Here is a 26,250-nt window from a genome sequence, read left to right on the forward strand (position 1 = left end):
CAACTGCCTTCTCAGGTTGATGTAAAAGATCCCATGGGGCTATTTTTAATAACAGCGGGGGAGTTATCCCGGGTGTCCTGGCTAATATTTATCCCTCAATCAATGTCACAAAAACAGATCTGGTCATTATCACATTGCTAGTTGTGGAATGTTGCTGTGTGCAAACTGGCTGCCATGTTTCTTACATTACAACAGTGACTACACTTCAAAAGTACTTAATTAGCTGGAAAGTGCTTTGAGACAACCAGTGGTCATGAAAAGCGCTATATAAATGCAAGTCTTTCTTTTATTGCAAATATTACTTTAAAAGATATGGCATTTTCAAAAATTCTATTACAAATCTGTGGCAGGGGCATAGGGATGTGGATGTGGGCAGGTGTTATCGGAGGAGAGATAGGTGAGGTTTCCACTCCACATTACTTTCACAGGAAATTGTGCATGGAGGGAAGTGAAGTGCTTATTTAGTCTGCTGCCTTTAAGAACAGTAGACCAATCAGCCCCTTGAGCCTGCTCTGCCATTCATTTAGATCATGTAGCTCAACTCCCATTTACTATTCTTTGTCCATATCCTTTGATATCCTTACCTGACAATCTATCAATTTCAATTTTGAAAGCTCCAATTGTCCCCAATCCACAACCTTTTGGGGGAGAAAATTCATTTGCATCCTGCATTGAGTTTGAAAGGTGTCTGCTGATATCCCTACATTTTCCTCATTCTTTCAAACCTCTCTGCAGCTTTTTGACAGGACATAACATCCTCCTCCATTGCCTCTCCCCCATTGTCCAGATCAACGGGATGGCCCTCGCCTGATTCCACTCTTACTTGTACAACCATGAGATTTTCAGGAATAGTTTTGCTTCCTACTCTCGCATTGTTACTTCTGGAGCTCCCGAAGAATCCATCCTTGGTCCAAACTCTTCCTCATCTACAAGCAGCCTCTTGTCAACATTATCGGCAAATACATGGTCAACCTACACGTATAGACTCATGACACCCAGCTCTATAATGTCTCCAACATCCAGTCCTGGAGGAGCCGCAATTTCCTCCAGTCAAGCTTTGAGAAGACTGATGCCACTGTCTTCAGCCCCTACCCATGAACTCCTTACCATTGCCACTGACTCCACCCACTCCCTGCTGTAAGCTGAGCTTCCAGCTCCATATCCTTTCCATCACAAATATTATCTAGTTCCATTTCCATAGCTTTTCCTGACTCCAAACCTGTATCAATCTATCTGCTGCCAATGCCCTCATCAATGCCTCTGTCACCCTCAGACTCAACTATTCCAACTATATGTTGGCCAGCCTCCCATACTCCACCGTCCAAAAACTTCAGCTCATTGAAATCTCTGTCCATATTGTCACCTGCACCAATTCCCAATTACCTAACATCCCCATGCTTTCTTCCCTGCATTGGCTCCCTATCCTTCGGTGGTTAAAATTCTCATTCTGTTCAAATCCCTTGATGACTTCATTCTCCTTATCTCTGTAACTTTCTCAAGGCTTGTGAGAATTCTGCATTCCTCCAACTTTGACTTCTCTCGTGTTCATCCATTCGAGGTATTAGAACTTCTTCTTAAAATTGAGGAATGTCTCTAATGAAAGAATTGTCTCCCCCAGAGGGTTGTGGATGCTCCATCGTTGAGTATATTCAAAACTGATGTCGGTAAGATTTTTGATCTCTCAGGGAATCAAAGGATATAGGGAGCAGGCAAGAATGTGGAGTTGAGGTGAAAGATCAGCCATGATCATACTGAATGGTGCAGCAGGCTTGAGGGCCCGAATGATCTACTTCTGCTCCTATTTCTTCCATGCTTAATTAGAAACTTTCTACTTTTGCACCCCAGATAGCACAAGACTAGGTGCAACACAAATCCCACTACCTATTGCCCCACAATCTGCTTTAATTTCCAAATTTGCAAGAGTGTTCTCTATTGTACTTTTTAGATTTTCCACATCAGCCATCTTTGTGACCAATGTGAAAGTACAAATTTGTTCCGAGTTACTTGAGAGTTTTCTTTGCTGTACGAAAAATCGGGTTCTGACTGTCCAGTAGTTTCATGTGTCAGACAAGAAATTAGTTCTATTAATCTGGGCTCGTTTAGAAGCCAGCTCCCAAATGAAAGGGCCACGCTGCTATCCACTTGTCACCCAGTCTGTGGTAGGGAACTGATTTTTATGCTTTTTTGAAAAACACAGGTTTATAGATCACTTTATAGCCACTCCAGGCGCTGCTTCACAAACCACTGACCACCTCCAGGCGCGTATCCATTGTCTCTCGAGATAAGGAGGCCCAAAAGAAAGAAGAAAAAGAAAAATAGGCAAAATACTGTTTCTAAAACATAATACCTCTTAACTTTTGAACCAGAGGAGTTTAGAAGAATGAGAGGTGATCTTATTGAAACACATAAGATCCTAAAGGGACTTGACATGGTGAATGCTGAATGTTTCCCCTTGTGGGAGAGACTAGAATTAGGGGACAGTTTTAAAATAAGGGTTGCCCATTTAAGAGGGAGATAAGGAGAATTTTTTTTTCTCTTCAAGATTTGTGAGTCATTGGAACTCTCTGCCCCAGAGAGCTTTGGAAGCAGGTCACTGAATATTTTTAAGGCAGAGGTAAATTCTTGACTAACAAGGGAGTCAAAGGGTATCGGGTGTAGGCAGCAAAGTGGAATTGAGGCCACAATCAAATCAGCCATGATCTTATTAAATGGCGGAGCAGGTAGAACACGGCTACCCGAACCGAACCCGACGGGACCTGACGACATGTGTCGGGTCAGGTCGCACATCCTAGTATAGCATTCGGGCTCGGGTCGGGTATGTTCTATCACCACTGAAGGTAAGTGGCTCCAATGTTAATGTACTTTTTGGATTTGAAAGGTGGTTTTGTCACAGTTTTTTTAAGCTTGTGCTGATAAGCAAACAAAGTGAAAAACGTTTAGGTTAACTGATTGTCGGGTCAGGAGCGGGAAAAAATGAAAGGACTCGGGCTGGGTTGGGCTCAGGGTCGGATGTCGATCTGTCGGGCTCGGGTCGGATTTCATTTGCAGACCTGAACCGGCCTTTAGGAGCAGGTGCGAAGGGACCAAATGGCCGACTCCTGCTCCTAATTCGTATGTTCGTATGTACTTGTTCTTACTGTTGGAACCATGTTACTATGTGCCATATTAACTCACTTATTAATTTTATAGTTCCAGCAAAAGAACTAATATTTCTATTACACCAACTATGTGATTGTTATACTGCACTTGGGGAAGGGGAGGAAGGGATGAGCAGTGCCATATGGATACATTGTGTACTGATGACAGAGTAGATATATGAAACTTTGTCTTCCAATACTTTGCAACAATGCGAGAAGATAGTGAAACACAGCTTCCCACTTTCATCCTTGTGAAAACAGAATCAATACTGCACTCCTCAGTGTAGGATAAAAGTGATGTTCTTGTACTCTTTTCTCCCTCTTAACCATCTGTTTAGCTTTGGGAATTGTTAAAAGGTGCCATTCAGCATTTTTTTTCAACATTTAACCCAATGAGGATAAAGTATCATCAAAAAAAGGCACAAAACTATAAATACTTTCTGAATAAGTAAAAAGTATCACTCAAGTTAATACTTACAGCCAGATACCATCTCATCTGTGTTTCACAAAGCCAATCTGAGTAAAAGTTAGCAATTCAGTAACATTTATGTTCAGGATTTCCCTTTTGATCCTAAAACAATTTCCATTCAAATCATCCTCAGCAGTAATTCACAATCAGTGAAGTTTACAAAACAACCCAAGAAGGCAAAAAGTTGTTAATATTCACCCGGTATATCCATATATTGAATTCTATATTTTTCCACTTGTAAGATCATCTACAATTCGACACCAGCCCTTGCACTCCCATCTCATTCTATATTTAAGACAATTGGAAATCTATCAGAACTGAAGCAGATTTATAGTCAGGAAGATAAAAATAAAAGCAGCAACATTAGAAATGGAAAACAGGCTTATTTCACATTGCATCAGGTACTTACTCTTTGAAAACTTCAGCAAGGTCCTGCATCCCATTCTGCAATGCTAAGTCCACAGGTGTCATTCCTTCCTCATTGGGCACCATAACAGCTTGGATACCACCAGATTTGCACAGCAGAAACTGAGAGAATTTATGAAGACCGAATCTCACTGAAACATGTAGGAGGGTTTCCCTGTGTATTATCTCTAGGAACAAAAAGTGAAATCAGGGTAAAGAGATGTTTCATTTGTTTGGAATTTTTTTTTTTAAACATTCACCTTTTTGGCTACTACCAATCTTCAGCATGGGCATTGATGAAAACACAGGAGATGAATTATATAAATCACAACGCCTGGCAACAGCAATCTCTGTCACTTTTTTACTATATTCTAAGAAGCTTCCAATGCAATTATCAGTTCAACTAAAGCTCGGTTTTAATTATTATTCCTATCTATTTATCTATGTGTAGGTGCTTACAGCCTAGAAATTCCAACCCATTTCAGGCAGGAAAATGGCACAATCTGGGTAGAAGTCCCTTTCTGGTCAACTTTCTGGCAAAACTTCCTTCCCTTGTCACATCATCTTTTAACTAGTTAGTGATTGAGGAGATCTGAAAGGATCTAATCAAACAAATGGAATTGCCTTAGGTTCATTTCTTCAAAAAAAGGAAATTGCATTTGATGCTGTTGCTGGTGGAAAGTCAAAGTAACAAAATAAATCTTATTTCAGGGTAGTCTTCAATATGATTCAGGATACTTTCCAATACTTTTTCTTATTCACACCACATAAAGATGTCTCCCTTGGTCTAGACCACAGCCCATAAAATCAGAACCTTATCCTGATACAAGATTCTTCGTTAGCATTGGCCCAGAAAAAAAAACGATAAAACTTTTTACTGCTAGTGGATAGTACATAGGAATACCACAGTTACAGCCACATCCCATCTCATCTGTGTTTCACAAAGCCAATCTGAAAGAACAAAGAACAGCACAGCACAGGAACAGGCCATTCAGCCCTCCAAGCCTGCGCCGATCTTGATGCCTGCCTAAACTAAAACTTTCTGCACTTCTGGGGACCGTATTCCTCTCTTCCCATCCTATTCATGTATTTGTCAAGATGCCTCTTAAACGTCGCTATTGTACCTGCTTCCACCACCTCCCCCGGCAGCAAGTTCCAGGCACTCACCACCCTCTGTGTAAAGAACTTGCCTCGCACATCCCCTCTAAACTTTGCACCTCTCACCTTAAACCTATGTCCCCTAGTAACTGACTCTTCCATAATAATAAAAGCAAAATACTGCGGATGCTGGAAATCTGAAACAAAAACAAGAAATGCTGGATTCACTCAGCAGGTCTGGCAGCATCTGTGGAAAGAGAAGCAGAGTTAACGTTTCGGGTCAGTGACCCTTCTTCGGAACTGACAAATATTAGAAAAGTCACAGATTATAAACAAGTGAGGTGGGGGTTGGGCAAGAGATAACAAAGGAGAAGGTGCAGATTGGACCAGGCCACATAGCTGACCAAAAGGTCACAGAGCAAAGGCAAACAATATGTTAATGGTGTTTTGAAAGACAAAGCATTAGTACAGATTAGGTGTGAATATACTGAATATAGAACATCAGCAAGTGCAAACCTGAAGAAAAACAACCTGAAAAAAACTCAGTGCTATGCGCCGCCATATGCACACACTGGACCTCTCTCTCCAGCAGCACCGTCTCACCTTATCTCAAATCTGTTCTACTCCGCAGTTTCATCTCATCTTACGTCTCATCCGACGCATTAACAAAAAACTTTTTTTCTTCCTTTCAGGTGTTAAGGAACGCAAGCTCCAGCAGCTGATGGGGACTAATGCCCCTCCAGATCCTCCTTCCGCTTCACTTCCCTCTGACCCCACCCCTTCTGATCTGACCCCTTGCCGTGTATTCACTATACCCTCTGACCTCCCCCTCTCTGATGCTGAGCGTTCTGTACTCAGCAAAGGACTCAGTTTTATCCCCTTACGCCCCCACCTCAATGAATTTCGCGCTCGGCATGACGTTGAGCTCTTCTTCCGTCGCCTCCGCCTCCGGGCTCACTTCTTTGACCAGGAGTCCTCCCCCCGACCAGCAGACCCATTCACCCGCCTCCAGTATTCTCCCTCTACCTGGACCCCTCACCCTGGCCTCTTACCCGCTCTTGATCTCTTCATTGAAACCTGTCGGCGAGACATTGGTCGTCTCAATTTCTCTGCCCCCCTCACTCACTCTAACCTGTCCCCCTCTGAACTTGAGGCACTCCGTTCTCTCAGGTCTAACCCCGACATGGTCATCAAACCTGCAGACAAGGGTGGTGCTGTTGTTGTATGGCGTACCGACCTCTACCTTGCAGAAGCTCAACGCCAACTCACAGACACCTCTTCCTACCTCCCTCTGGACCATGACCCCACCACCGAACATCAAGCCACCGTCCAAAGGACTGTCACTGACCTCATCTCCTCTGGAGATCTTCCCTCTACAGCTTCCAACCTCATAGTCCCGCAACCCCGGACAGCCCGCTTCTATCTCCTTCCCAAAATCCACAAACGGGACTGTCCCGGCAGACCCATTGTGTCAGCCTGCTCCTGCCCAACTGAACTTATTTCTTCCTATCTAGACTCTATCTTTTCTCCGCTGGTGCAGTCTCTTCCCACCTACATCCGTGACTCTTCTGACGCCCTACGTCATTTTGACAATTTCCAGTTTCCTGGGCCCAACCGCCTCCTCTTCACTATGGACGTCCAATCGCTCTACACCTCCATCCCCCACCAGGATGGTTTGAGGGCTCTCCGCTTCTTCCTGGAACAGAGGCCCAACCAGTCCCCATCCACCACCACCCTCCTCCGCCTGGCTGAACTTGTTCTCACATTGAACAACTTCTCCTTCAACTCCACGCACTTCCTTCAAGTAAAAGGTGTCGCTATGGGTACCCGCATGGGTCCTAGTTATGCCTGTCTTTTTGTGGGATATGTCGAGCATTCTTTGTTCCAGTCCTACTCAGGCCCCCTCCCCCAACTCTTTTTCCGGTACATTGATGACTGTATCGGTGCCGTTTCCTGCTCCCGCCCCGAACTCGAAAACTTTATCAACTTTGCTTCCAATTTCCACCCTTCTCTCACCTTTACATGGTCCATCTCTGACACTTCCCTTCCCTTCCTCGACTTCTCTGTCTCCATCTCTGGGGATAGGTTGTCTACCAATATCCATTATAAGCCCACTGACTCCCACAGCTACCTCGACTACACTTCTTCACACCCTACCTCCTGTAAGGACTCCATTCCATTCTCCCAGTTTCTCCGTCTCCGACGCATCTGCTCTGATGATGCTACCTTCCATGACGGTGCTTCTGATATGACCTTTTTCCTCAACCGAGGATTTCCCCCCACTGTGGTTGACAGGGCCCTCAACCGTGTCCGAACCATTCCCCGCACCTCTACCCTCACCCCTTCCCCTCCCTCCCAGAACCGTGACAGGGTTCCCCTTGTCCTCACTTTTCATCCCACCAGCCTCCATATCCAAAGGATCATCCTCCGCCATTTTCGCCACCTCCAGCGTGATGCCACTACCAGTCGCATCTTCCCCTCCCTTCCCCTGTCAGCATTCCGAAGGGATCGTTCCCTCCGCGACACCCTGGTCCACTCCTCCATTACCCCCACCACCTCGTCCCCGTCCCAGGGCACCTTCCCTTGCAATCGCAGGAGGTGTAATACCTGCCCATTTACCTCCTCTCTCCTCACTATCCCAGGCCCCAAACACTCCTTTCAGGTGAAGCAGCGATTTACTTGTACTTCTTTCAATGTAGTATACTGTATTCGCTGCTCACAGTGTGGTCTCCTCTACATTGGGGAGACCAAGCGCAGACTTGGTGACCGCTTTGCGGAACATCTCCGCTCAGTCCGCAAGCAGGACCCTGAGCTTCCGGTTGCTTGCCATTTCAACACTCCCCCCTGCTCTCATGCTCACATCTCTGTCCTGGGATTGCTGCAGTGTTCCAGTGAACATCAACGCAAGCTCGAGGAACAGCATCTCATCTACCGATTAGGCACACTACAGCCTGCCGGACTGAACATTGAGTTCAATAATTTCAGAGCATGACAACCCCCCACTTTACTTTCATTTTTAGTTATTTTTTTCTTCCTTTTTTTTGCATTCCTTTTTACATTTTTTGCATTTATTTCATTTCATCTTAGTTTGTTCAGTTTGCTTACCCACTGTTTTTTTCAGGTTGTTTTTCTTCAGGTTTGCACTTGCTGATGTTCAATATTCAGTATATTCACACCTAATCTGTACTAATGCTTTGTCTTTCAAAACACCATTAACATATTGCTTGCCTTTGCTCTGTGACCTTTTGGTCAGCTATGTGGCCTGGTCCAATCTGCACCTTCTCCTTTGTTATCTCTTGCCCAACCCCCACCTCACTTGTTTATAATCTGTGACTTTTCTAATATTTGTCAGTTCCGAAGAAGGGTCACTGACCCGAAACGTTAACTCTGCTTCTCTTTCCACAGATGCTGCCAGACCTGCTGAGTGAATCCAGCATTTCTTGTTTTTGAACTGACTCTTCCACCCTGGGAAAAAGCTTCTGACTATCCACTCTGTCCATGCCGCTCATAACTCTGTAAACCTTTATCATGTCGCCCCTCCACCTCCGTCGTTCCAATGAAAACAATCCGAGTTTATCCAACCTCTCATCATAGCTAATGCCCTCCAGACCAGGCAACATCCTGGTAACCCTCTTCTGTACCCTCTTCAAAGCCTCCACGTCCTTCTGGTAGTGTGGCGACCAGAATTGCACGCAATATTCTAAGTGTGGCCTAACTAAAGTTCTGTACAGCTGCAGCATGACTTGCCAATTTTTATACTCTATGCCCCGACCGATGAAGGCAAGCATGCCGTATGCCTTCTTGACTACCTTATCCACCTGCGTTGCCACTTTCAGTGACCTGTGGACCTGTACGCCCAGATCTCTCTGCCTGTCAATACTCCTAAGGGTTCTGCCATTTACTGTAAACTTCCCACCTGCATTAGACCTTCCAAAATGCATTACCTCACATTGGTCCGGATTAAACTCCATCTGCCATTTCTCCGCCCAAGTCTCCAACCGATCGATATCCTGCTGTATCCTCTGACAATCCTCAATACTATCCGCAACTCCACCAACCTTTGTGTCATCCGCAAACTTACTAATCAGACCAGCTATATTTTCCTCCAAATCATTTATATATACTACAAACAGCAAAGGTCCCAGCACTGATCCCTGCAGAACACCACTAGTCACATACCTCCATTCAGAAAAACACCCATCCACTGCTACCCTCTGTCTTCTATGACTGAGCCAATTCTGTATCCATCTTGCCAGCTCACCTCTGATCCCGTGTGACTTCACCTTTTGTACCAGTCTGCCATGAGGGACCTTGTCAAAGGCTTTACTGAAGTCCATATCGATAACATCCACTGCCCTTCCTTCATCAATCAACTTTGTCACATCCTCAAAAAACTCAATCAAATTAGTAAGACACAACCTCCCCTTCACAAAACCATGCTGCCTCTCGCTAATAAGTTCGTTTGTTTCCAAACGGGAGTAAATCCTGTCCCAAAGAATCCTCTCTAATAATTTCCCTACCACTGACGTAAGGCTAACCGGCCTATAATTTCTTGGATTATCCCCACTACCCTTCTTAAACAAAGGAACAACATTGGCTATTCTCCAGTCCTCTGGGACCTCACCTGTCGCCAATGAGGATGCAAAGATTTCTGTCAAGGCCCCAGTAATTTCTTCCTTTGCCTCCCTCAGTATTCTGGGGTAGATCCCATCAGGCCCTGGGGACTTCTCTACCCTAATGCTTTGCAAGACACCCAACACCTCCTCCTCTTTGATAATGAGATGACTGAGACTATCTACACTCCCTTCCCTAGGCTCATCATCCATCAACTCCTTCTCTTTGGTAAATATTGATGCAAAGTACTCATTTAGTACCTCACCCATTTCCTCTGGCTCCACACGTAGATTCCCTTCTCTGTCCTTGAGTGGGCCAACCCTTTCCCTAGTTACTCTCTTGCTCTTTATATACGTATAAAAAGCCTTGGGATTTTCCTTAATCCTGTTTGCCAATGACCTTTCATGACCCCTTTTAGCTCTCCTGACTCCTTGCTTAAGTTCCTTCCTACTGTCTTTATATTCCTCAAGGGATTCGTCTGTTCCTAGCCTTCCAGCCCTCACGAATGCTTCCTTTTTATTTTTGACTAGGCTCACAATATCCCGCGTTATCCAAGGTTCCCAAAACTTCCCAAACTTATCCTTCTTCCTCACAGGAACATGCTGGTCCTGAATTCTAATCAACTGACGTTTGAAAGACTCCCACATGTCAGATGTTGATTTACCCTCAAACAGCTGCCCCCAATCTAAATTCTTCAGTTCCTGCCTAATATTGTTATAATTTAGCACCTTCACCCGAGGACTACTCTTATCCTTATCCACAAGTACCTTAAAACTTACGGAATTATGGTCACTGATCCCGAAATGCTCCCCTACTGAAACTTCGACCCACCTGGCCGGGCTCATTCCCCAATACCAGGTCCAGCACAGCCCCATCCAGAGTTGGACTATCTACATACTGTTTCAGGAAGCCCTCCTGGATGCTCCTTCCAAATTCTGCCCCATCCAAGCCCCTAGCACTAAGTGAGTCCCAGTCAATATAGGGGAAGTTAAAATCACCCACCACTACAACCCTGTTACCTTTTACATCTTTCCAAACTCTGTCTACATATCTGCTCCTCTACCTCCCGCTGGCTGTTGGGAGGCCTGTAGTAAACCCCCAACATAGTGACTGCACCCTTCCTATTCCTGAGCTCCACCCATATTGCCTCGCTGCACGACCCCTCCGCGGTGTCCTCCCGCAGTACAGCTGTGATATTCTCCTTGACAAGTAATGCAACACCCCCAACCCTTTTACATCCCCCTCTATCCCACCTGAAGCTTCTAAAGCCTGGAACATTTAGCCGACAATCCTGTCCTTCCCTAACCAAGTCTCTGTAATAGCAACAACATCATAGTTCCAAGTACTAATCCAAGCTCTAAGTTCATCTGCCTTACCTGTTATAATTCTCGCATTGAAACAAATGCACTTCAGACCACCAGTCCCACTGTGCTCCGCAACATTTCCCTGCCTGCTCTTCCTCTCAGTCTTACTGGCTTTATTTACTAGTTCCCCCTCACTTATTTCACTTGTTGTCCTACTGCTCTGGTTACCACCCCCCTGCCACACTAGTTTAAACCCTCCCGAGTGACGCTCGCAAACCTCGCAGCCAGGATATTTGTGCCCCTCCAGTTTAGATGCAACCCGTCCTTCTTGTACAGGTCCCATCTGTCCCTGAAGAGTTCCCAATGGTCCAGATATCTGAAACCCTCCCTTCTACACCAGCTGTTCAGCCACGTGTTTAGCTGCACTATCCTCCTGTTTCTAGCCTCACTGGCATGTGGCACAGGGAGTATTCCCGAGATTACAACCCTAGAGGTCCTGTCTTTTAACTTTCTACCTAACTCCCTAAACTCCCCCTGCAGGACCTCATCACTCTTCCTGCCTATGTCATTGGTACCGATGTGTACCACAACCTCTGGCTGTTCACCCTCCCCCTTCAGAATGCCCCCTGTCCGTTCAGAGACATCCTTGACCCCAGGGAAGAGAGCCCTTACTCATCTGACCGACACTCCTAGCAATTCAGTAATATTTATGCTCAAGATTTCTCTTTAGATCCTAGAACAATTTCCTTTCAAATCATCCTCAGCAGTAAATCACAATCAGATTGAAGTTTACAAAAGAACCCAAGAAGACAAGAAGTTGTTTGCTGCGTGACTTATTTCATAGGTGACTTATATAAAATAGGAAAATTTCTGATGGGCATTCAGGTCTAAAAGCAATCAAAATATTAACATGACAACTTTGTCGTCTTCAAAAGTTCCCTTATAGATAAATATCTCATGAGTAGTTTTCAACTTTACAACCTGGGCAGTAACCTGGCCCAACCACCCAATTTTTGTTCTATTGCAATCAATAGAATAAAAATCAGGTAGGTTCTATGAAGAGGGGGCAATCCATTCTGTTAGGTTACTGCCCAGGCAACAAACTTGAAAATGATCCCCCTCTTTCTGAACCAACAGGCTGGCTTTTCGCTGAATATATAACCTCCATTATGACCACAATATATTTAAAATTGGTTTTAAATCAAGAACCAAAGACAAGATAAAATGAAGAAGCCATATGCAACATCACATTTTAGGCCATAAGCCAAAATTTACAGAACACTGGTGCCAAAAGTACAGTGCAAAGACAGCTATTTCCCTGGCTTATTTTGAAACTTCTGAGAAGTTCATACAAATGGAGTATCATTTGCTTGAAATTTAGTCCACACTTTTTCCATAAGACGCACCCCAATTACTGAAGTACAGAGAATTCAGGCAACGTTTGCAAGAGTTAAGGCTGAGAGACTCTTGAGTGTGTACAGGGATACTGCTGGAGTTCAACCAGCTGAAACTATACTGCCTACCAGTACGAGTAAGCTTTCTGCTGTTTGTCCACTATCACACTCACAGAGGGAACAGTGATGAAATATGAAATGAACTGGTGGAATTATGAAATAATAGTCAACTGTTGAACTGAACTCCAGAAAAATGGACATATTTATGCTAAAAGCAAGATGGAGTGGAGATCAGGTGACCCCCTCCTGTACTATTAATAAACATGTTTGTCTGTTGAAGACAAAACCCATTATCCATGTGAATTAGCTTCAGAGAAAACACATTGAAATGGAAACCAGCCCAATCCATGCTAATAACTCCTATCTGCAGGAATGGAGCTAACAAAGACTTTTGCAGGCAGACTGACTCCGAAGTCAAGGCCCAAATAATAGGTGTGAAATAACACCTATTTATCAAAATGGACCACATTCTGACGCCATACTATCCTGGAACATTGTATAAATCACCCCAGGGAAGAAAGCCCTTACTCATCTGACCGACACTCCAACCTGACAAGTTTTACCTTAAAAGGTATCTCTCTGGAGAGAGAAAGGCAGAACAGCCAGAGACAGTCTTTTCCAGCCAGAACAGCTGAGAGACAGTTCCAGCTAAGCAGTGGCCCTGCTGATAGAATTTATTAATGACTGCAGCAGAGAAATTGCAAGGTGCTTTGGAACTCCCCATCTGCGAAAGTAAACCAGGATTTCCAATACTGACTTTGGACTGAGGTTTAACCACAAGCAGCCTGCAGACTTCATCCTTTTCAAGACAACAAGCATTCAGATCTGCACCACTGAACGATTTCCTCCTGAAAAGTTTCTAAAGGTTTTTTAAAAGAATCAATTTTTTTTTTTTTTTTTTTTTTAAGAACAATTGGACTCCAATTGCATGCTACCCTCGACTCTAACATGTGTGTGTGAATGCATGGTATTTTCCAGTTATTGTATAAAAAATAAGTATCTTTCTTATTTAACCTATGAGAAAACCTGTTGTTTATCTATTTATTTGACCCTTAAAACACTCGGTATTTTTAAAACACTATTTGCGGTCAGTTGAGAGGTGAAAAGTGAAAGTCACCCACACCACTTCTCATCTGTCCATAACACCAGCCATGACCATCTTTCTTGTTCAGATTCTTTGCAGAATTATCTGGAACAAAGTGGGAAGAATCTCAATACCCAATGACACATCCACATTCCAGATTCTATTAAATGAGACAAATTGTTCTTATGTCATTCATCAGGTGCATCTGCCAACTTCCCTAGTTCACTTGGATTATCAAGGATAGTACAGCCAGTTGATCTAGTTCTGAAATTCCATTCCAAACACATCATACGATTATAAGAAATAGGGGCAGGAGTAGGCCATTCGGCCCCTCGATCCTGCTTTGCCATTCAATAAGATCATGGCTGATCTGATTGTGGCCTTAACTCCTCTTTCCTGCCAGCCTCCCCCCAACCCTTGACTGCCTTGTAGATCATAAATCTGTCTAACTCAGCCTTGAATATATAAAATGACCCAAACTCCACTGCTGTCTGGGGAAGAGAATTCCAAAGGTTAGTGACACTGAGAAGAAATTCCTCCTCATCTCCATCTTAAATGGAAGACCCCTTAATTTGAAACTGTGCCCCCTAGTTCTAGTTTTCCCACAAGAGGAAGCATCCTCTTAGATTCTAACCTGCCAAGTCCCTCAGAATCTTATATGTTTTGATACTATCGCCTCTCAATCGTCTAAACTCCAATCAGTAGAGGCCCAAGCTGCTCAACCTTTCCTCATTAAGACAACAACTGCATCCCAGGAATCAGCTAAGTGAACCTTCTCTGAACTGGTCCCAATGCAATTATATCGCTCCCAAAGTAAAGAGACCAAATCTGTATACAGTACTCCAGGTGTGGTCTCACCAATGGCCTGGACAGCTATAGCAAAACTTCCCTACTTTTATACTCCATCCCCCTTGCAATAAATGTTAACATTTCATTTGCATTCTTAATTTCTTGCTGTACCTGCATGCTAACTATTTGTGATTCATGTAAAAGGATACCCAGATCATTCTGTACCGCAGCATTCTGCAGTTTCTCTCCATTTAGATAATATTCTGATTTTCTATTCTTCCTACCAAAGTGGACAACCTCACATTTTCCCACATTATATTCCATTTGCCAAATTTTTGCCCACTCACTTAACCTATCTATATCTCTTTGCAGACACTGTGTTCTCCTCACAACTTGCTCTCCTATCTATCTTTCTATCGTCTGCAAATTTGGTTACAATACACTCCGTCCCTTCATCCAAATCATTGATATAGATTGTAAATAGTTGAGGCCCCTGTGGTATTCTACTAGTTACAGTTTACCAATCTGAAAATGCCCCATTTATCCCGCCTTTCGGATTCCTGTTAGTTAGCCAATCCTCTATCCATGCTAATATATTAGCCCCAATATATTAGCTCTTATCTTGTGTAGTAACCTTTTATGTGGTACCTTAACAAATGCCTTTTGGAAATCCAAATACACTACATCTACAGGTTCCCCTTTATCCACACTGCTTGTTGCATCCTCAAAGAACTGTAATAAATCTGTCAAACATGATTTCCTTCTCATAAAACCATGTTGATTCTGCCTGATTGCATTATGATTTTCAAATGTCCTGCTACTACTTCCTCAATAATAGATTCCAGCATTTTCCCAATGACATATGTTAAGCTAACTGGCCTATAGTTTCCTGCTCTCTGTCTCCCCCCTTTTTTGAATAGAGCTGTTAGATTTGTGGTTTTATATCTGCTGGGATGGAATCTAGGGAATTTTGGAAGATTACAGCCAATGCATCCACTATCTGTACAGTCACTTCTTTTAAGACCTTAGAATGCAAGCCATCAGGTCCAGGGGACTTGTCAGCCTCTAGTCCCATTAGTTTTCCAAGTACTTTTTCTCCAGTGATGATGATTGTTTTAAGTTCCTCCCTTTTGGTTCTTGGTTTTCTACTCTCCGAGGGATGCTTTTTGTGTCTTCTACTGTGAAAAAAGACACAAAACACTTGTTCCAAATCTGCCATTTCCTTGTTTTCCATTATTAATTCCCCAGTCTCATCCTCTTAAGAGACCAATACTTACTTTAACTACTCTTTTCCTTTTTATATATTTGTGGAAGATTTTAAGGTCTGTTTTTGTATTTCTTGTTAGTATACTCTCATACACTAATTTCTCCCTCATTATTATTTTCTGGCCATTCTTTGCTGGTTTCTAAATTTTTTCCAATCTTCTGACCTACCACTGATCTTCGTAGCCTCATTTGCCTTTTCTTTCAATTTGATACCATCCCTAACTTCCTTACTCAGCCACGGATGATGCATCCTCCCCACAGAGTCTTTCTTTCTCAATGGAATATATCTTTGTTGAGAATTATGAAATATCCCCTTAAATGTCTACCACTGCTTCTCTACCATCCTACCTTTTAACCTATTTTCCCAGTCAACTTTAGCCAACTCTGTCTTCATACCTTTGTAATTGCCTTTATTTAAGATTAGGACATTAGTTTCAGACCCAAATTTCTCACCCTCAAACTGAATGTGAAATTCTATCTTGTTAAGATCACTCTTGCCTACATGATCCTTTACTATAAGGTCATTCACTAATCCTGTCTCATTACACATTACCAAGTCTAAAATAGCCTTCTCCCAGGTTGGTTCCAGAATGTATTATTCTAAGAAACTGTCCCAAATACACTCATCCTTCAGGCTGCTTTTGCCATTTTGATCCGTCCAATCTATCTGAAGATTAAAACTGCCCACAATTATTGCAGTCTCTTTCCTACAAGCCCCCATTATTTCTTGATTTATACTCAGAACTACTGCATAACTACTGTTAGGGGGCCTATAAATTATTCCCACCAGTGACTTCTTTCCCTTGTTTTTTCTTATTTCCACCCGAACTGCTTCTACAACTTGACCTTCCGAGCCACGATCATTCTCACTACTGTACTGATCTCATCTTTATGAACAGAGCTCCCCCACCTCCTTTTCCTTTCTTCCTTTCCTTCCAAAATGTCAAATACCTTTGAATATTTAGCTCACAGCCTGGTCACCTTGCAACTACGTCTCTGTAATGGCTATCATATCACACCCATTTATTTCTATTTGTACCATCAATTCATCCATCTTATTACAAATGCTGCATGCATCTTGGAGCCACATGAACCCTCAAGCTATCCAATTTTTCTACATCCCTAAGAAGGATAGTCGCCCATTATTAGTCATGAGGCAAAGCAGGTAACAAGTACGAATAGCTTCTCATGCAAGGTGGGAAGTGCAACTCACCATAAAAAATATATATACATTTCTGCCATCCTCCTCCTCACAGCATGGCTTACCTGGTTGAAGAATGACTCTACCAATTGGAGATGCAGAGCTTTAGTAGCAGTTTCTTGCTTTTCTGCAACCCAATTCGGATAAATACCGAGCTTCCAATAAAGGAACTGGTGTTCAAGGGAATGCCTCCAAGCAGCTGTTGCCCCATAACTCAGAGGTCCCTCATTATTTGTATGACGGACACCTGCCTTCAGTGTGATAAAAGCATCTACAAAGCATAGGTTGCATTTTGATACTATAAACATACATGTCCAGTACTCCATACCACATTAACTCATTTTAATTAAGATCCATATGTAAGGAACACTGGCAAATAGTCAAACCTGCTGTAAACCTACCTCCCAACCCCAAATTACATGGACGCACAGGCTCTGTTAGAAAATTTTCTTTTACAATACCTAGTGTTATGGCAAGGAAAAATATTTAATGTATAGAATACTCTTTCTCCATATGCTCTACTTAGCATCAAATCACCTAATTGGCTGAACTTAGTGTGGCTGTTTTGAGCATGAATGGTGCCTTCGAGGGCTGGAAATTCGTGTCGGATGTGTCTGCCAGGAATTCAGACGTCATGACGTTAGTGTTGGATTTAGTAAGCGGTTGGAAAGCTCCACGGCAACATCGCTGTCCCGATGCGACTGGAATGCAATTTAAATTGCTGAACACTTAGTTTTAATATATTAGCACTAATTCATTGTGATTCAATTGAGGGGTTGGAGTTAAGTGGATAACGAGCATCCCTCACATGCCTTCAGGTTCCTGGCCATTGAAAGCTGGTGGCACCGAGGCGAGGCTTCAGTGCCACAATGCATAGGCAGCCATGACCAGAAATGCATTGGGGAAGATGGGGGAAGCAGAGGCCATTGCTGGCCTACAGTGTTGTCCGCTCTGCAAGGGGAGTGTCATGGTCTCGGGTGGTCAGCAAGGGGGGCTCGCAGCGTCAGGTGGGAGCACCGGCTCAGCAGGGTCGTGGGTGGGAGTACCTGCTCAGCAGGGTCTCGAGTGGTCTGCAGAGGAGGATGGGTGGGAGGGAGCTTGGTTTTGGGTGGCTGTATCAGGTGTCCAACCTGTTAGATGTTGTCTATATGGACTTCAGTAAAGCCTTTGGCAAGGTCCCTCATGGCAGACTGGTACAAAAGGTGAAGTCACACGGGATCAGAAGTGAGCTGGCAAGATGGATACAGAACTGGCTCTGTCATAGAAGACAGAGGGTAGCAGTGGAAGGGTGCTTTTCTGAATGGAGGGATGTGACTAGTGGTGTTACGTCGGGATCAGTGCTGGCATCTTTGCTCTTTGTAGTATATATAAATGATTTAGAGGAAAAAGTAGCTGGTCTGATTAGTAAGTTTGCGGACGACACAAAGGTTGGTGGAGTTGCGGACAGTGTTGAGGAGTGTCAGAGGATACAGCAGGATATAGATCGGTTGGAGACTTGGGCGGAGAAATGGCAGATGGAGTTTAATCCGGACAAATGTGAGGTAATGCATTTTGGAAGCTCTAATGCAGGTGGGAAGTATACAGTAAATGGCAGAACCCTTAGGAGTATTGACAGGCAGAGAGATCTGGGCGTACAGGTCCACAGGTCACTGAAAGTGGCAACGCAGGTGGATAAGGTAGTCAAGAAGGCATACAGCATGCTTGCCTTCATCGGTCGGAGCATAGAGTATACAAATTGGCAAGTCATGCTGCAGCTGTACAGAACCTTAGTTAGGCCACACTTAGAATATTGCGTGCAATTCTGGTCGCCACACTACTAGAAGGACATGGAGGCTTTGGAGAGGGTACAGAAGAGGTTTACCAGGATGTTGCCTGGTCTGGAGGGCATTAGCTATGAGGAGAGGTTGGAAAAACTCGGATTGATTTCACTGGAACGACGGAGGTGGAGGGGTGACATGATACAGGTTTACAAAGTTATGAGCGGCATGGACAGAGTGGATAGTCAGAAGCTTTTTCCCAGGGTGGAAGAGTCAGTTACTAGGGGACATAGGTTTAAGGTGAGAGGTGCAAAGTTTAGAGGGGATGTGCGAGGCAAGTTCTTTACACAGAGGGTGGTGAGTGCCTGGAACTTGCTGCCGGGGGAGGTGGTGAAAGCAGGTACAATAGCGACGTTTAAGAGGCATCTTGACAAATACATGAATAGGATGGGACTAGAGGGATACGGTCCCCAGAAGTGCAGAAAGTTTTAGTTTAGGCAGGCTTCAAGATCGGCGCAGGCTTGGAGGGCCGAATGGCCTGTTCCTGTGCTGTACTGTTCTTTGTTCTGTTGGGTGAGAGGGTTGGTTACCCATGCTGCTGAATGAGAGGGTTGACTATCAGCAAGGTTGGGCACTGAGGGTCATCAGGGAGTCTGCTGGGAGAAGTAGCAAAGGCATAGCTGCCAAAGCAGGGTTGTCTCTGCATTGACAGCACTCTGGAAGCCCACTGGCCACCTGGCATGGGTACAAAGGCTACTCATGATATGGCTACTGTCACCTGTGAGGAACCTTCACAATGCAGCGGAGGAGAGGTACAACACTTGCCACGGCTCCACCCGAGTGACCATAAAGCAGCCCATTCGGCTGCTAAAAATGAGATTCTGGTGCCTAGATTGATCCAGTGGAGCCCTGCAGTATGCCCCAGCAAGGGTTTTGTGTATCATTGTGATCTGCTGTGATCTGCACAGCACAATCTAGCACTGCAGAGAGGGGAGGCCTTAAATGACAAAGACATGATTGAACAACAGTCCTCCACCGACAAGGAGGATGCGCAGCACGAAGACAAAGCAGCACTCGTTGTTCAAGCCCTTACACGGGATCATCCACTAAGGAGGAAGGGTGAAGTCAGCAGCTCACAATTAATGCATGATAACATAATAATTTTTACACAATGAAGGTTAATTTCAAAAACAAAACTACCTTATATGATGAAGCAAATGTCAAATTTCAAACACCCGTGAAACCCCAAGTGTCTCTAGATGGTTTTCTTTATACAGTTACAAGCGCTTTTATGAGGTGTGACCCCAGCGCTAGCAGCTGGGTTGGAGACAGGCTGCTGACTATGCTGCCCCTTGGATGTGATGACTTCAGCAGCTATCCTCTGGCTGCCTAAGGCCTGGAGGACCCCAGCTGCCTGAGGGTTTCTTGCACTGGTGCAGGATTCTCCTCAGGCGTTACAGCTGCTGGACCTGGGCTCACTGGCAGAGGGGCTAAGGAGCCAGTTTCCACACTCAGAGCATCTTGAGGGGAGCTCCCAGTTATGGGGATCAGCCTGTCCTCCTCCCTTTAAAGGCTCACTTGAACCTCCTTGCTCACCAGAGAAGGACGAGGAGCTGGAGAAGACTCCAGGCACATTGTCCTTTTCTTGCCTTGCTTCTGCTGCACTGAGCTCTTGACCATGGCAATGGTGTGCAGGTCTGCGTGCATTTGTGTGATCTGACCCTCTATGAGGGTAGCCAAACTCTCGATGGAGGAAGCTCGGTGCTTGCACACTTGAGATTTGGAAGCACTCATGGCATGGATGGACTCCTCCATTGTCCACTCATGGCTGCACATTGCCTCTGGCATCTCTGCCAGATGTTGCCTTACCTCTCCCTGCAACTCCAGCATGCCCTGTGCTCTTGAAACCAGAGGCTCGTCATGAGCCTGGGGCTCAGCAACGCCTGGCCACCCACAGTCCTCCAATTGTCAGAGGCCTCGGCTGTCAGAGCCTCCATCAGCTGCTCGCGCACATGTGCAGTGCTCTCACCAGCTTGTGATCCTGATTATACAGCCAAGTGGGAACCCACCAAGGTAAAAGTATCTGCCCTGGTGGAAGGTGCAGGAGAATCATGGGACGGTGCATCCTCTGACTGCTGCTCTGCCTCAGAGGTTGACCGCTGACCCCCTTCTGCTTCACGCAGATGCTGACCTGCATGAGAGAACACAAACATGTGTGAGTTAGGATGTGCAAATCTCATCAGAACAATAATACATGATGTGGGTCTCCTGAAGTAAACCGTGTCGATGGAAGACAATCCTTACTCTCTTGCACACAGACTCCAGTCTCTCCATCAGCTATTGAGCAGCTGCCCTGGGTTCCTGCTAATTCTAGTGCCTCCGTCTCAGCTGTCAAGAGAGGCCAAAGATCTGGGATGCTTCCCCCAGTCCAGGATGTCTCCCTGCTGTTATGGTCCCTGTTGTCCTGCAAGTAGGAAGAGGGAGATAGTCATACTTCACAGAGAGAGCAACATGACAGTTCTTCTGGTAGTCCCCTACTTTCACAATCCCCGCTCTTAGGGAAGTTAATGGGGGTCAGCTGTGAAAGAAGTGGCCAGTCGCCGAGATGCAGCCATGCATCTGTCAGGGTGAGGTGATGCTTAAGCCCCTCTGCCAGAGCAGTTGTAGTGCCTCCCTCCCCATGTCCCGCTTCTTCCTGCATAGCCACTTGCAAACACTAAAAAGGAGAGGGAGTTATGGAACAGTCACCTTGGTAGAAGGAACGAGGCCGTTTACTCTCTTCCTGCACTGCACCTATGTTCGGGGATGTGACTCCATGGCTGCTAATCTCCTCAGCTATTTCCATCCAGGTTTGCTTGATCAGGTGGGAGGATCTCTTCTTGCCATCGCTGGGAAAGAGGACCTCCAGCTTTTCCCTTACAGCCTGGAGGAGAATCTCGAAGGAAGCATCGCTAAACCATGGGGCCACCCTTTGCCATACTGTGGCCTCCTTCTCCAGCATGGCGGGGAGTCCAGGAGTCACTCCAACACCCATCTCAGCAGTGAACAGCGAACAGCAAATGAGTCCAAGGCAGCAATGCAAGCATGACAGGCAGCACTTTAAATATGGCGCCAGCACCTGCTCTGGAGTTTTCCGACACCGTATTCAACGTCTTGCATCCCGCTCTGTCGCATGATTGGCCAGACCTTGCCCTTCCATTGTGTAAAGTGACCGCCCGCGTGACTAGTGGAAAAGCGCACATTTCCAGGTCCACCTCCAAGACCCACAATGGGCTCACTAAATTCAGCCCAGTAAGTGCAGTGTTATTAAGTTCTACAAAAGAGAGAGTCCATTATCAGTTACAAATAGCACAATGTTTCTAGAATAAGGAATCCTTTACAAAGGAACCTCCAAAATTAGCTCAGCCCTCAAATCTGGGAATAAAAACATAAGAAATAGGAGCCGCAGTAGCATACAGCCATTCCAGCCTGCTCTGCCATTTAATAAGATCTTCAACTCCACTCTCCCGCCTGCTCCCATACCCCTCGATTCCCTGAGAGACTAAAACCTCAGCCTTAGATATACTCAATGATGTAGCATCCACAACCCTCTGGGGGGAGGGGGGGGGGGGGGGGGGTGGTGGTAGAATTCCATAGATTCACAACCTTTTGAGTGAACAAGTTTCTCCTCATCTCAGTGCTAAATGATTGGCCCATTATCCTGAGACTGTGCCCAGTACCCCGGCGTTCTAGATTCCCCAGTCAGGACAAACAACATCTCAGTGTCTACCCTGTCAAGCCCCTTCAGAATTGTTTATGCTTCAATGAGATCACCTCTCATTCTTCTAAACTCCAGAGAGTATAGACTCAATTTACTCAGCCTTTCATCACTGAAACCAAGCTAGTGAACCTTCTCTGTACCACCACCAAGGCAAGTATATCCTTCCTTAGATTTGGAGCCCAAAACTGCACACAGTACTCTAGGTGTGGTCTCATCAAAGCCCTATACAATTGTAGCAAGACTTCCTTATTCTTGTACTCCAATCCTCTTGCAATAAAGGCCAACATGCTGTTTGCCTTTCTAATTGTTTGCTATACCTGCATGCTAATTTTGTGTTCCTTGTAGAAGTACACCCAAATCTCTCTGAACATCAACATTCAGAAGTTTCACCCCTTTTAAAATATTTTGATTTTGGTTATGATTTTCCAAAATTCCCTAGATTCTAGGGAATTCTAGGGAACCTCATACTTCCCCACATTGTACTCCATCTGCCACCTTGTTGCCACTCACTTAACCTGTCTATATCTCTTTGCAGCCTCTTTGTGCCCTCACAGCTTACATTCCTACTTAGCATTGTATCATAAGCAAACTGGGATACTTAACTCTCGGTCTCTTCATCTAAGTCATTAATATAGATTGTAAATAGCTGAGCATTGATCCTTCGGCACTCCACTAGTCACAACCTGCCAATTTGAAAATGTGCCATTTATCCTTACTCTCTCTGCTTCCTGTCCATTAACCAAGCTTCCATTCATGCTAATATATACCAGTCAACTCCATGAGCCGCTAATCTTGTGTGTTAACCTTTTGTGTGGCACCTTATCATGTGCCTTTTGGAAATCCAACTACATCTACTGCCTCTTCTTTACCTAACCTACTGGTTACATCCTCAAAAAATTCTAATAAATTTGTCAAACATGATTTCCCTTTCATGTTGACTCTGTCAATCATACTATGATTTTCTAAGTGCATTGTTAAGACTTACTTAATAACAGATTCCAGCACTTTCCTGATGACTGATGTCAGTTTCCCATTTTTTTCTCTCCCTCCTTTCTTGCTAATTTCCAATCTGCTGGGACCATTCTAGAATCTAGGGAATTTTGGAAAATCATAACCAGTGCATCCACTATGTCTACAGCTACCTCTTTTACAGCCCTAGGATGTAGGCAATCAGGTCCTAGGGATTTGACAGTCTTTAATCCCTTAAATTTCTCCAGTACTTTTTCTCTGCTGATATTAATTACCTTAAGTTCTTCACTCTCATTAGCCCCTTAATTCAGCTCTATTTCTGGTATGTAATTTGTGTCTTCTACTTTGAAGATTGAAACAAAATATTTGTTCAAAGTCTCTGTCATTCCTCGCTCCACAGGATAATTTCTCCTATCTCTGCCTCTAAGGAACCAATGTTTACTTTAGCTACTCTCCTCTTTTGTATATACTTGTAAAAGTTCTTACAATCTCTTTTTGTATTCCTGACTCATTTATTCTCATATTCTACATTTTCCTTTTTTATCAACTTTTTGGTCACCCTTTGCTGGTTTCTAAAACTCTTTCAACCCTCAGGCTTACTGTTATTCTTCACAACATTATACCCCTCTTCTTTTAATCAGGTACTATCTTTAATTTCCTAGTAAGCCATGGATGGAGCTTTCTATCTACTGCATAATTTTAAAAACACAATGTTCCCTAGTCAAGTGTCTAGAATTCCATTATGTAAACTAGGATTAGCTACATTATTACCTTGTCCTGCCCAATTTCCAAGCAGATTCCAAGATGGCGGTAACTCAAAGTGTTCAACGGCAGCTGTCATCTTCTCATCTAAAGACAGCAGAGCCTCTATGGTTAGGCCAAACTGTTCAAGCAGAGTCAGGTAACTAGTGCATGTGATTGTGTCAGCACTTTGAATCAGAACCTGAGTGAGTTCAAACGCTATATCCTGAATGTAGGTTATCTTACTGCATCCAAGGATAGATACCGAATTTCTCTCTGTGTACATGCAGGCAGAAACGGTAACACCTTCCAAAATATCGTGACCTGCAACAAAACCCATGAATAAATATGAAGACATAAAATGATAAATACAGGACTAAATATATATTACAGTATTAAATATAAATCCATTTATAAGTGTCAGCCTGGGCTCAGTTGTAGCACTCTTACTTCTGACTCAGAAGATTGTGGGTTCAAATTTTATTCTTCTATGTCTTTGTAGCAGTTTGGTACAACTGAGTGGTTTGCTAGGCTATTTCAGAGGACAATTAAAAGTCAACCACGTTGCTGTGGGTCTGAAGGCACATATTGGCCAGAAAGGGTAAGGATGGCATATTTGCTTCTCTAAAAATGGACATGACTGGACCAGATAGGTTGCAATGATAATCCAGCAGTTTCATGGTTACCACACTGGCTTTTTATCCCAGATTTATTTAATTCATTTAAATTCCCCAGCTGCCATGGTGGGATTTGAACTCACATCTCTGAACATTAGTTCAGGTCTCTGGATTTCTAGTCCAGTTCCGATTCATGGGGTACTGGGGAAGGAGAGAGCTGTCCGTTGGGACAGGCTTCGTTTGAACCATGCTGGGACCAGTGTCCTGGCGAATCGTATAACTAGGGTTGTAGATAGGACTTTAAACTAATTAGTTGGGGGGAGGGTTCAATTGAAGGGAAGTTTAAAAAATCAAAAAGAAACGAGAGAGCAGAGGTGCAGGGTAGTGAAGAGGCAAACGGTAATCAAAGTGTGACAGGAAGGGGCAGAAAATATAAGCAGAAGAGTGCAGCAGAAATTAGAACCAGAATGAGTAATAATGGTAAAAAGTCAAAGCTTAAGGCTCTTTATCTGAATGCACGCAGCATTCGTAACAAGATAGATGAGTTGACGGCACAAATAGAAATAAATGAATATGACTTGATAGCTATTACAGAGACATGGTTGCAGGGTGACCAAGACTGCAAACTCAATATTCAAGGGTATTCGACGTTCCAGAAAAATAGGCAAAAAGGAAAAGGAGGTGGTGTCGCTTTGTTAATAAAGGAAGGTATCAGTGCGATGTACAGTGAGTAGTGATATAGGTGCAATAGATCGTGATGTGGAATCATTTTGGGTGGAAATAAGGGATAGCAAGGGGAAGAAGTCATGGGTGGGAGTTGTCTACAGACCCCCGAAGAGTTGCCTCACTGTAGGACAAAGTATAAATCAGGGAATAATGGAGGGGTGTAAGAAGGGTGATACAATTGTCATGGGTGATTTTAATTTGCATATTGACTGGATAAATCAGATTGGCAGAGGTAACGTAGAAGACGGATTTGTAGAGTGCATCAGGGATTGTTACTTACAGCAATACATTGCAGAACCTACCCAGGAACAGGCTATTTTAGATCCAGTAATGTGCAATGAGGTAGGATTAATAAGAGATGTCGTAGTTAAGGATCCTCTAGGGGGTAGCGATCACAACATGGTAGAATTTCAAATTCAGTTTGAGGGCAAACAACTTGGGTCTCAAACCAGTGTCCTCAACTTAAACAAGGGCAATTATGGAAGTATGAAGACAGAGTTGTCAAAAATGGGCTGGGAAAATAGACTAAAGGGGAAGGTCAGTGGATGAGCAGTGGTAGACATTTAAGCACCTATTTCGTAACGCTCAGCAAAAATTTATCGGGGTCAAAAAGGACTCAATGAGAAGGATGAACCACCCGTGGTTAACAAAGGCAGTCAAGGAGAGTATCCAATCAAAAACTGAGGCATACAAAGCAGCGAAAACTAGTGGTATGCCAGAGGATTGGGAATTTTTTTTAGGAACCAGCAGCTGATGACTAAAAAGCTAATAAAGAGGGAGAAAATTGATTATGAAAGTAAATTGGCAAGGAATATAAAAACAAACGGCAAGAGCTTCTACGGGTATATAAAAAGAGAGT

At 44.1% G+C, this 26,250-nt stretch overlaps 1 protein-coding gene across 3 annotated transcripts in view; it reads right to left on the reverse strand.

Moving 5' to 3' along the window:
- The window catches only part of arhgef28a (Rho guanine nucleotide exchange factor (GEF) 28a), a 564,358-nt gene that overhangs the window by 391,039 nt on the left and 147,069 nt on the right, over positions 1-26,250 (reverse strand). For all 3 annotated transcript variants that reach the window (XM_068029539.1, XM_068029540.1, XM_068029541.1), the window contains exons 4-5: positions 24,079-24,372; positions 4,016-4,199 (exon numbers count right to left, since the gene is read on the reverse strand). In XM_068029539.1, the coding sequence (XP_067885640.1) occupies positions 4,016-4,199; positions 24,079-24,372 (478 nt within the window). The remainder of the gene's footprint in view (positions 1-4,015; positions 4,200-24,078; positions 24,373-26,250) is intronic.

This window comes from Heterodontus francisci, chromosome 4 (assembly GCF_036365525.1).
Source record: "Heterodontus francisci isolate sHetFra1 chromosome 4, sHetFra1.hap1, whole genome shotgun sequence".
Taxonomy (NCBI): domain Eukaryota; kingdom Metazoa; phylum Chordata; class Chondrichthyes; order Heterodontiformes; family Heterodontidae; genus Heterodontus; species Heterodontus francisci.